Source organism: Zosterops lateralis (genome assembly GCF_965231275.1).
Source record: "Zosterops lateralis genome assembly, chromosome: 3".
In the NCBI taxonomy this organism is placed as follows: Eukaryota; Metazoa; Chordata; class Aves; order Passeriformes; family Zosteropidae; genus Zosterops; species Zosterops lateralis.
This window is the reverse complement of record NC_139764.1, coordinates 44,902,079-44,914,480: the sequence shown is the minus strand read 5'-3', so window position 1 is coordinate 44,914,480 and position 12,402 is coordinate 44,902,079. Positions and strand designations below refer to the sequence as shown.

At 35.8% G+C, this 12,402-nt stretch overlaps 1 protein-coding gene across 1 annotated transcript in view; it reads right to left on the bottom strand.

Annotated features, from left to right (window-relative positions):
- RYR2 (ryanodine receptor 2) overlaps positions 1-12,402 on the bottom strand; it is a gene marked incomplete at its 5' end in the record, with an annotated part of 385,437 nt that overhangs the window by 81,289 nt on the left and 291,746 nt on the right. The window contains 5 exons of the mRNA XM_083858180.1: positions 2,901-2,950; positions 5,938-6,059; positions 8,080-8,144; positions 9,639-9,754; positions 11,947-12,070. Coding sequence (XP_083714306.1) covers positions 2,901-2,950; positions 5,938-6,059; positions 8,080-8,144; positions 9,639-9,754; positions 11,947-12,070 — 477 coding nt within the window. The remainder of the gene's footprint in view (positions 1-2,900; positions 2,951-5,937; positions 6,060-8,079; positions 8,145-9,638; positions 9,755-11,946; positions 12,071-12,402) is intronic.

The following is a 12,402-nucleotide window of genomic DNA, read 5'->3' as shown; positions in this document are numbered from 1 at the left end:
AGTGATACAATGTATTATATTTTCTCACTGGTTGGTGGTCATTTCTTAAAAATACAAGCATACATTCAAGTAAAATTAGTAATCATTTCAGTGAACTAGAGACTTTAAAGGATAAATTGCAAGCAAGGTGTGGGAGGCTCGTTACAGCACTGAGAAAGTTGTTCTAGGCTATCGAAATTAGGAAATACTGTTGTGGTGTTCATCCACAGCAGATTAAACAAATCTGAACCACTACCACGGCTGCCTCAGCCAGGCAGCCTCACCTTTTTTTCACTGGCACATGTGATCATGCAATGGTACAGCAAGCAGATAAGAAAGCTGATGTGACCTAAAAAATCCTAACAAAATTACTACCCCAAAAGATTAGGGGTTTTTGTCAGATCAAACCTTTTTCCTTGTTATTTAATGCTCTGCTGATAGGACTGCCCGTGCTGATGAAAGTAGCACAGGACTGTGCTAATGACAGCAGGTGTGGAGGGAAGTACTCAAAGTACACCAGGCTATGGATTAGACCATCACAGAATCATGGGATGGCTTGGGTTGGAAGGAGCCTTAATGATCATCTAGGTCCAACCTCCTGCTGTGGGCAGGGACACCTTCCACTAGACAAGGCTTGCTGAAAGCCCCATCCAACTGAGCCTGAACACTTCCAGGGATGGGGCAGCCACAAATTCTCAGCAACCTGTTCCAGAATATAATGGCTTACTAGAAATTTAAGCAGCATAAAATTTGAATCAAGCTACTTATACAAATTTGGTTTTTAAATTTGAGAAAATATAAATTAATATGCTATATTAATCAAAATTATTCAACGAAATCTTTCAACTTCTGCCCAGTAATACTAATGGAAAACAATCAATACAGTCTTCCTGATATACAGCCAGAGCTCTCAAAAAATAAATTATTGTAGTCAAAATCTATTTTCACATTGTAAAGAAACAATGATTCCATGCTGAATGATACTTCTATAATCTCAATGTGACTTCCATATCAAATGTGACTATTTAAGTTCACTCTGTAAGACATGCATGCTTAATTTCCCGTTTTAACAAACTCCTTTATACATCTAAAACTACATGATTTGCACTAATGATTTTCATAAATGCAGCTGTATATTCAAAGTACCATTCAAATTCAAAGTAATATAAGATACCTATACAGCAAAACTATATAGCATTGTGATATTTGTTACAGCAAACTCCACACTATCCATAAAAGTTATTATTGAGCAACACTTGCTCAGAGAAGATGCCTTCAAAATGCACAAACAACTTTCTAGGCCCCAGCTGTGCTCAGTTATGAGCATTTTTGCCTCTTCCACAAAGTCTTTGTCTTCACTGGAATAAGTGCAACTCTCTTAATCAGATTTTCTCACATCCTGCAAATCATTTGCAAGGGAAGAAAAACTATAAGATGACTTGGACTTGAGTTATTAAGTCCACGGAAAATAACCCAATCATGCTCTCTCGTCTCACAATGACCTTGTCACAATTCATGCCAAAACTAATGTGTTGACATAAAGATTTTGTACTCTGTTAGTTACTGCAGTCTAGGAAAAGAGTTAAAAAAGAAACTGTAGCTATCACAAATAATCAGCCGATCCTATCTGACTTATCTCCTAGCACTTGAACCCAGCCAAAAAACAGGAAATAAGCAAGCTGAGATGAGGAATACAAAAGATGTTTTCTTTACAACTGAAAAAAGTTACATTGACTTAGGTTTCTAATTTCAACCATTCATTTTCGAAAAAAATCTGAAAACCAAATGCACAAATAACAAAAAAAATTTCCAAAATTTTAATAGTATATCTGAGCTGGTTCATTCTTTGAAGAAACAACCTAGGGTATAAATCAGAGCTTATGTGTAGGTTTGTGACATATTCTACCCTTCAGAAAAAGCTGCAACAATGCCACACAGCTTCAGAAATAACTCCATTCCTCTTATGATCTTTTGGCTTTATAGGCAATCCACTCAGCTCCACCCAAAATATTTAAAAGTGATTATGCCAAAAAAGCCTTCTGATCTTTCTTCTTAGTTTAATGGTTTCCATTATGGTCTGTAGAATTTTTGAACACTACACTGCTGCAGTGAGTTCCTTCCCTTCAAATTGAATGAAATATGCAGGAATTGAATTAGATGCATGTTATCATAATCAAATTCTAATTCACTAGATAATTACCCAATTAGGTATGTTCATGAATGCTGAAGTTTGCACTGCATCCATCATAGAAGCCATGTAAGCATAGGATGTACTATTCCAGCTCTCCTAGCACCACGGCACAAGGAAAAATTGCAAAGGAAATGACTGTGCCAGACATTGCACATAATGTATACACTTGATAGGGACTTCAAATTTCCTTCTGTTCAATGATTTTCACATGGCATAAGACAAACACCGAGCTCCTGCTGAGGTCACATAATACCAGAAAGAGGGTACACATGCGTATGTGGAGTCAAGCACGTCTGGGAATATTCAAGAATTCCACAGAACATAACTAAGTACTTCAGCCCACTTCTAATTTTCCTTCATGTCTTTCCAATAGAAACGTGCAGTTCTGATTGTTAAATGCTTTTTCCCAAATGATTTAGAATAACATTACAAATCAGTAATTTTAATGTACTCATCAAAATTCTTTGATATGGTAATGAAACCAAATTATTAGTTAAGACACACAGAAAATGAAACAAACCCCAATCCCCCCCCCTGAAACTGAAAACTAAAAAAGCTTTTTATTCCACCTAAAAAAAGTCTTTGACCTACCAGTCTAAACAATTGGTGGTCTGTGTAGACCATGCATTTCAGCCATGCAGCATGCAACAAAGCAGCACTTAACACAATGCAAAAATGGCAAAGAAAACCAAGTGAAGGCCATGCTAGTATTTGTCAAGGGTCTCCTTACCAAACAGTGAAATCCTATGCCTGACAAGAACTCCAAGTTTGCAGAACAGGCTGAAGACAAAAGAAAAATAAAAGAGAAGAGAAGGGAAAAGGAAAAAAATAAGGGAGGGAGGGGGGGAAAGAAAGAAAAAATAACAGCTGATATATGAGCAGGAAAAGCAACATGATGTCACGCAGAAAGAATCAATTGTCTGAGCAGAATGTGGGACAGAATACTAAAGAAAGAATTTTCAAGTGCATATCCTTAACAAACATGGTTAAATAAGCACATATTATAATTAAAAAAAATAAATAAACAAAAAAACTAAAAGCAAAGCTAATTAATATAAAAGCGTTCTATACAATAACCCACAAGGAAATAACCATCAAAGCTTTAAAAAGTAAAATATGGTCATTGTGTTACACAGGATACTGCTAACAATTTCAAAGCATAAGGCAAGGGAATCAGATTAACTGAGGTGTGTGATGGTAACTGTTTAACTATTTCTATTAGGATCTTATAAACTTAAACACAGCAAGAATTCCTTTTGAAATAAGTTTTTTAAAATATCACCTCTTACATGGTTTAAAACAATATGATCAATGACTTCATTTCACATATTTGAACAACCTCCTGTGCTGATGAACAGCACTCCATTGAGAAAAAAAGAAGAGTGAAATTTCATGTTAATTCATAGAAGCAAGAGCCAACTGCCCTACCCAAACTGACCTCAGTTCCAGATTGAGGATTTAGATCAATCTTCATTATCTGTTTTGGTGGGAGAATTTTCACCATGAACATCCATTTTAGTGTTATTTTATGCTGCAAACCCCTCATCTGCTATAAATGACATGAACAATATCATGTCATTTTATTAAGCCACTTAATTAATAGGCACACTGGCTATTTATTAGCCTCTGATTTAAAAGCAAAAGATAGAATAAGCATGTCTGCACAGCCTATGGATGAGATCTGAACATGCTGTTCCATTGACAGACAAGAGCACGGTGTCAAATGGAAACATTTATGTCCAGAATCACAATAGCCAGGTTAATGTGGTACTGAATCCAGCTAATTAGCCAATGCACAGTGATCCACTCTAGCAACAGGAACTGTTCTGTTTTAGGAATGAGTCTGCTTGGTGTGTGTTCAGGGATCTCTGTTCACTTTTTATTCCATGATGCAGACATATACTATATATTCTTTTATGAGGATCTTGGATCACAAAGTCCAACAGGAAAAGCTCTAGAGAGGCATGTTAGCATCATATAGAATTTGTGCTCATTCTGGAAAAGACACGAATAGCTCACCACTCTATCTTACATTCAGACTTACAAATGCTACTCAACTGACTGTACCACTCAGTAGATGCTATGCTTTCACAAAGTGAAATTATCTACAGTGCTTTTAGTTGAGATCAAATAAATAAATAAATAAATTACTCCAAATTTCCAATACCTAGATGGATGTTCAGAACCAATTTCATACAATTATGGTATATCAAGAACTTGTAACATGGTCTACTGAATGAGAAATTCAAAAAACCCAATCATGAAGAGGTTGGTTACAAATACAACAGAATATAATCCACATTTCAGGAAGAAGCCTGACCCATATTTTCCAGCATAATAGACCTGGATTTACTATATTTTCTGAATATGGAATAGTTGTTGCATATGCTAAGACTTTCACTGCATTATCAATATGCAAAATTATACTCTTCTATAGCTTAATGGGAGAAGAAAAGCAGTCAGGAATTGCCCTGAGCTTGAAACAAATTCTGCATAGGAGGTATACTCAATGGGATTAGCTATCACTCATCCAAGATATCCCTGTATGTTTTTTCTCCTTCTTGGCTGACACATCTGGCTGGCACATAACCCAATTGCAACAGCTCTGATCTTTTTGCAGGACTATATATTTGGGAATCTCACACAGCTATAGAGCATATGTGCATAAATCCTGAATCTCTATGCAGCAGATACACTGATATATCTGACACATTCCAGAAGTAGGGAGTTTATTGGCATGACTTAACAACTGTAAAAATACTGTTATCCAGAACATTACAGACAGAAAATTAGCAGTTCATAAGACTAGGAAATTATTTATATGCATGCATTTTGAAACAGTTTTCAAATCCCTTGAAGAACAGCATTCAGATAAGCTGCCAGATCAGATCAGTCCATGAGATGATGCAAAGTCAAGACAGCCATTACTTATTTGAGCTTAATATTGTGCTAGAAACTTCACTCAGTATTCACACAATCTTGCCAGCCCTGCATTGTCTGCATGACCACCAACTGGCTGTCAGCCTCAAAATACAGCAGTACAATATTGCATGGTTCATGCCCAAAGAATAGCTAAGAAGGCAATCATCATACATGCCATACATTACAGGTACTCAAGAGTTCTTGTGGGAAGCTTGTAATCCACCTTACTACATGGGAAATGCAGGTTTCAACTCAATCAGAACTGAAATTAGATGAAACATCTTAGAAAGATGGTCTTAAAAAAAGAGTAACTTCAGGGAAAGAATCAAGTATTTCTGTGATAGTACTACTCATTACTATTTATAAAACTAAAGAGCAGAAAGAATGCAACTCCCTTATTTTTATGATGGGCATTAATAATGATATTTATTGAAAATCAGCTACAAATAAGTTTGCCTTCTAAATCTAACATAAATTTTTTCAGGCATAATTATTTCAGTATATACTTATTTCTAACAGTGAAAACTGACACATAATTGCATAGCCTGTGCCACAGACTGTGCAAGTGTTTCACTGTTGGATATAAGGATAAATTGAAGTTCCCTGCCTGCTAAAATCACCACCTTTTAAACAGCATATAATAATAACTGTACTGTTCTCCATTTTATACAATGAATTTTCCTAACAAGAAAAAAAGTTTAATCGTGTTTAAGTGAAAAATGTTTAATTTGTGTGTACATAAAAATATCTCTGTGCCTCCCACTTCTCTCTTTCCCACAGTCAACTGCTGCTCTTTAAAGACCAACACACATATGCATAGACATTAATATTATTTTAAGCTTTACCTTGTCACCATTTCTTTCTCTTTATTGGAAGCATGGCCTCCACTGCTGAGAGGCCTACTTGCTGAAGATAAGAAATACAGGCGATGATTTTTAAAATACTGATCAATCAAAGGGAGCACAACCTGAAATTATATCAGAAAGAGTGGTTATCTCAGGACCTTCTTTACTATGCTCTGTATTATACATTGTAAGCCACAACTAAAGACAGGAGATTTCAAACAGGTTTTCTGTCTTAATACTTCCATCTGTTTGGATTTTTTTCTTTAATAGCTATTCCTCTGAATTTATTTAATATTCAAGGCACTTAATATGTCTTCAAGAAAGGCAGCAGAAAAAAGCCCTACATTATCTGGAACATTTTCGTTATTTACTGGGACTTATCTGTGGTTTTCTTAGGAGTACAAGGCAAAAAGTATAAATTAATTTTATTTCAAAATGTAAGGTTTTTTCCTATACCACAAAACCAAATACAACTACTGCTCCTTGGTCCTTTTAATGTAGGTTTAAAAAAATTCACCTACAACTGTCAGCATTCTAAAAGCAGTTTGTTCTAGATTTTTCATATAAAACTCCCAAAACAACCTTGCTTACTAAGGGCTTGTGCCACAGAAGTTTTCTTGTTTACTACCTGCAGTGATTGTCACTCTGACTGTTACTACAGGTGTCAGCCAGGAGGAGACCCAAAATAAACAGCCAAAAGGAAAATATGAAGCTGCTTCCTTTTTAGAGCATGGTTCACAAGAGAGCGCAATGCTAGCTTCTCAGTTAATGAGCTTGTCAAATAATACCACACAGAGCATTGAAGTAACAACTTACTGCAAAAGATACCAGGGTTAGAAAATGCTGCAAACAGTTGCCTGGTCTTACTCACTAATGAATTCAAAAGGCATTTTGAATATGCAAATATCATACAAGCCTTTATGTGTGAAAGGCTTCAGCAGATTTTCTTGGTTTATAATGTGTAAAATCGCCACAGAAATTGGAGAATTGTGCTGAGAGGAATTTCATGACTGTCAGAAGGAAGGGGAAATACAAAGTCCTGCACTTGGGGAGGAATAAGTCCAGATACCAGCACACACTGAGGGCTGATCAGCTGAAAAGCAGTTTTTCAAAGGATCAGGGGATCCCTAGTGGACAGCAAACAGACCATGAGCCAAAATGCAATCTTATTGCAAAGGCAGCCAACAGCATCCTGGATTGAACTAGATGGAGTGTTTGTCAGCAGGTTCAGGGAGGGGGTTCTTCTTCTCTACGCAGCTCTGGTGAGACCACATCTGAAGTGCTGTATCTTTTCTGGCTCCCTAGTCCAAGAGAAACATTGACATACTGGAGAGAGGCCAGTGAAGGGTCACAAAGATGATTAAGGAACTAGAGGATCTTTCAAATGACAAGGGATTAAGGAAGCTGGGACCCTAACCTGGAGAAGAGAAGGCTCAGGGAGGATCCTATCAATGTGTGTAAATATCTGAAGGGAGGGGGTAAAGAAGACGGATCCAAGCTCTTTTCAACTGTGACATCAATGGGGACAAACTGAAACATGGTAGGTTCACTCAGACCACCACTTTTATATTGTCAGGGTGACTGAGTACTGGCACAGCTTGCTCAGAGAGTTTGTGGTGTCTTTACCCTTGGAGATACTCAAAAGATATCTAGACATGATTCTCTGACACTCCTAAGCAAAGGTCCCTTCCAACCTCAGCCATTGTGTGACTGTGATGGAGACAACAGCATGGTTTTAAAACAAGAGAAATAACTACCATGACACTGACAGATACACAGCCATGTTAATTCTAATAACTATTGCTCACATTAACCCAGCTGCAGATTGCAAATGAGAAAAACCTTCAAAATTAGACTAAGCCAGAAAACAGAAAATGTAGGGAGCTTTTAAATAACATCATATGAGTAGCTGTATATCATGGAGCAGGAAATAACTAGAATAAAAAAATATCTGTAATCTTCCCACATCTATACTTCATCCCACAGTGTTTTCAAGCTATTTTTATCACTGCTGTTTTTAATTAATAAAAGAATGAATTTAACAGAGAAAAACACCATTATAACAATAACAGTCATTAAAAAATATGTTCTCACTTCTGTTAATCACTATGTTGACAAAGAATAAGCAAAAATATACTGTACTTTGGCAAAAAACTTGATTTCTTGTTCATATGGGAATTGCTCTCCTTTGCCTCTGCTGCCACCATCTGCAGAGAGAAGAAAAATACGTTCCCTGTCATATACCCAAATTTAAGTCTACCCTGCATTTTTCTTAGGAAGTGTACACTGTAAACAAATAATACTGGTCATTTTTAGATGTAGATTTAAGGTACCTCAAACAGTATAGGCACCAGTTAAAGTGGCATTTTATGGCTACCTCATTAGAGGAAAAGTAACAGCAAATAAAACGTATAAAGAATAACTGTCAAAATCTTCATGAAAGTATAGGCATCTCATAGGCCAAAGAGATATAGATGTTTTTGTGAGATAAAAATCTGGTGCTGTGTTTATCTTTTCTTGTTACAGATGACAATTTGGAAATGTGAACTTCGATTCTAATAAAACACCTTTCTCTAGTTGTTCCCAGGAAAAACAGAATTAATGAATTTTCTTTCCTCATTTGTGAACTTGGTACTAAAGATCAAAATCAATGGTTAGATATACCCAACTAAAACTTAAATTGCTTCACTCTTCCCTTACTATAAAAAACAAAATCTTTCAAAATAAAATCTCGTACACCACCCTATTTATAATTTATTTAATGTCTTCTTTCCATTTATCTATTGAGAGACTCAAATGGCATTCGTTCCACCAATGTTTCTAGTATTTCAATATTTAATCATTATCATTCTTGCAGCAATTCCAAATTTATGTAATTATGAATGATGAAGCCATGGTAATCAAGCATTAGCAGCAGAAGTAAGCTATCAAGACCAGACTTGTGCTACTGTAAGTAACCATGGCATATAATAACTCATAAATTTCACAAATTTCCATATTAAAAATATATTGGTTTTTAGATGAGCATTGATTTTTTTCAATCTCCCTGATGCTCCTGTTACTGTCATTTTACAGCATCTATGACTATGGGCCACAGCATATGTTATATGGCATTGCAACTCCCATGGTCACAACAGAAGCAGCATCAGGCCAGATTTTCTGGCTTTTACTGCTCATATAAGAAGGCTTGGGTCACCAAACTTTTGTATTTTTTTATCTTCACCAAAAGCAGATAAAATTAAAATCCTTCATAGCACTGTACACAAAATACGTGCTGGCTATTTGTGAAAGAACATTGCCATTGTGGGAGTTTGCCAAAGAGGTTTCTCTACTCCCTTTTTGAGAGAAAATTTCAGAATGGACTGGTTTCATTTGCTGTCTGAAAAGGGGATTATGTGTGAATAGTAACTATTGTTGTGCACATATGAGAGATTATAATTTTGTGCATAAATGCAAGGGGACAGCAAGTTTTCTTTTTCAAAGAATGAAAGTCAAATTTTAGCTGAAAATTTTTAATCTGATGAATGAATATGGGAAGTTGGCAGTTTCATAACTACAAAATTAATAATCTTCTACAGGAAATTAAAGGAAAAACTAGTCCAGAAATGTACAAATCTTTAAAAAAATGTTTCTGGTTGTTTTTGTAACATCAGACATCTTTAATAATAATTGGTTTTAAAAATGTGAGAGGGTTACTATACCAAACTCCAAAATGTACTGATGGGCTTCATCCACATATCTTATCAGCTGCTGAAGGAAGCTGTAGGCAAAGCGTTTCTCAATGGAAGGCGTGTCTAATTCCAGGTCCTTAAGTCCTCTGTAAAAATAAGCAAGGAAATTTTTACACATGCAGAAGGAATCAAAGCAGTCTTACCTCTCCATGTAGTCTGACACCATTTTCTCTGGTAACGATCATGTGCTTATTAATATAAGATTTTTTGTGTTTGGTGTAAACTCTCACACTTAGGTTTTGAGCGATTTGTTAGAACACAACTAGATTTCCCAACCAGAAGGTTAAAAAGAAAAATTACACTTGTCAATCAAAATCCACTATTATTGTAATTTCTTTCCATTACTTGTAAGGCATTACTATCTTACATTTCCCTAAATGGACTGATTCTTGGGTGAGGAAGTCTGGAAGCTGAAAAAATAGTTTGATTTAAACAATCAAACTAGAAGTAAATCTAATATCCATCACTATGACTTTTCCTGAAAAGACTGCTTGCAATGGAGAAGTTTTGAATAGCTATCTACCATTTGTGAAAAATCAGAGGAAAATCAAAACACGGTGATGGAGTCACTTTTCCAGCATGTTCTATCCATCTTAGTTACTAGTCTGATATAAAAAAACACATCTTCTTTCCACAAGAATGAATCTCTAAGGCATGAATCCATGTCATGGGATGACATTCCTACCAAGAAGCTGTCATTGGCATAAGCCTTGTTTATGCAGGATCGGGATTTAATTGATAGCACACGGAAAAGCTATTCCTATACAGCAAGGGGAATCAGATGCAAATGTTTCTATCTTCCCTAAAGCCATTTTGCATGGGGATGCAGAGACCCAAACGGTCACTGTCAAATAAAGACTGTAAAGAAATGTGCACAAGGCATGCATGCCAGAAAGTACATTGGTGAGCAGACCAAATTAAAACATGAATCAGGCCCTTGTTTGTTTAGACAAGGCAGTTGCCAAAGCTGCAGCAAGTACACTGAGTTTAACATCATGGAAAAGGCTGCGTTTAACTAGCACGGGAGGGTGCAGATGTAGCAAGAACTAGTTACTAGACCAAGTTAATGGTTATTTTAACATCCCTCTTTAGCCTTCCACTCCCAAAAAAAACCCCCCAAAGCCACTTTTCGTTTGTGTTTAAAAGGAGTAAAAAGGGTTGGTACTCCTGAATACAGCTGATCATTTTGACAGGGAATAAGGAAAGAAACCTTTGCTGTCTGAAATCCTTCTTTGTACATCGTACTGCACTGACAGGAAGTAAACTCAATTATTCCAGCTAACCTGAAAGACTTTACCAAAATTCTTAGATTAACTGTGGGACTCTAGAAACAGGCTGGAATTCATTTCCATTCAGAAAAGAATGGAAGCAGGCAGATTTTAGGTAGATGTGCAAGGCTAATTAATTCACAATGATTACTTAAATTGATCTCAGTTACTGTTTCAGTCACTTACTAATGTTCAAGTCATGCAAGGTGAGGATACACTTTCAGCCTTTTCTAGTGATTCTGATTTCCTAAGTCATGCTGATGAGGCAGAAAAGACTCCAAATTAATTAAAATTTTATTCATGCCACATTTAGGAGGTAAATACAGCATATTGAAATGAATTATGCACATTATTCTGCAGACTATTCACTACTATTACATTTACACTGTGGATTGTTTTAAAAATTATTTTAAAACATCACTTTTCACATTTAAAATATTTTAATAATACTGTAAATGAACTCAATTGAAATAAATGAGTCGTAGGTTTTAGAAATAAAACTGTCTCATCTAACCAATTGTCTAGAAATCCCTTTAGAGAGGGACATGTACTTGAAGATGTGCATGAACCTGTAACTAAGACTTAATAATTCCATCAATTGTAGAAAACTAATAAGTTTACTGACAGTTGGATGCATGGACACACACCAAAAAGAAAAAGCTGCAATATTGAGAGGGAAGGTAGGAGACATGCAGAGATTCTGAAGAACTCTGTTCATGCCTTCCAAAAACCCTGCTACTATCTCTGTAATCCATATCTTCTTTACAATGTTTTATATGAAGGACTTCATCCTTATTCCCAGGTACTGAAATATTAAAAATGACCATAGAGTTCTGGCTTGATAGAAGAAACTTCAAAAAATAAGCAATAACAGAAACCAAACAACCCCACCACAACCAACCAAACCACAAAACAAACCAGAAACAAACACACAAACAACAACAGCAAAAAAAAGACCACGGAGGACTATCAGAAACCTTCTGTGACGTTAATACTGAACTGAGAATTACCTGGAGACAACGTATCCATTAATCTGTAGAAATTTCAGAATATCCTGTGCTTTTTCTCTGTCCTTGGCTTTTTCTTTGGCTGTGAGTGTATCATAAGGAACAAGAAGGGGATGGTTGCCTCCTCCTACTATGGAGCATCAAGAGAATTAAAAATTAAAGAGTTATCTGTTGACGCGGTAAGTCCCAGTATATAAAAGTACTATCACAATAATACACAACACATTACAGAAAATTCTAGTCTGAAATACACTTGTCTGTTTCTTTACACAGACCTTAAAAAATACTCAGATAGAAACTTTAGATATGGTTACATCGTTCTAACATATTTGCAACAATTGCCAGCTAAATATGCTGAACCTATTGCAAAAAAAATGTTTAGCTGTTACAAACATGTAACTGTTACAAACTACGAGTTCATTTAATGAGACCGAAAATATTTCAATAAATCATACATAA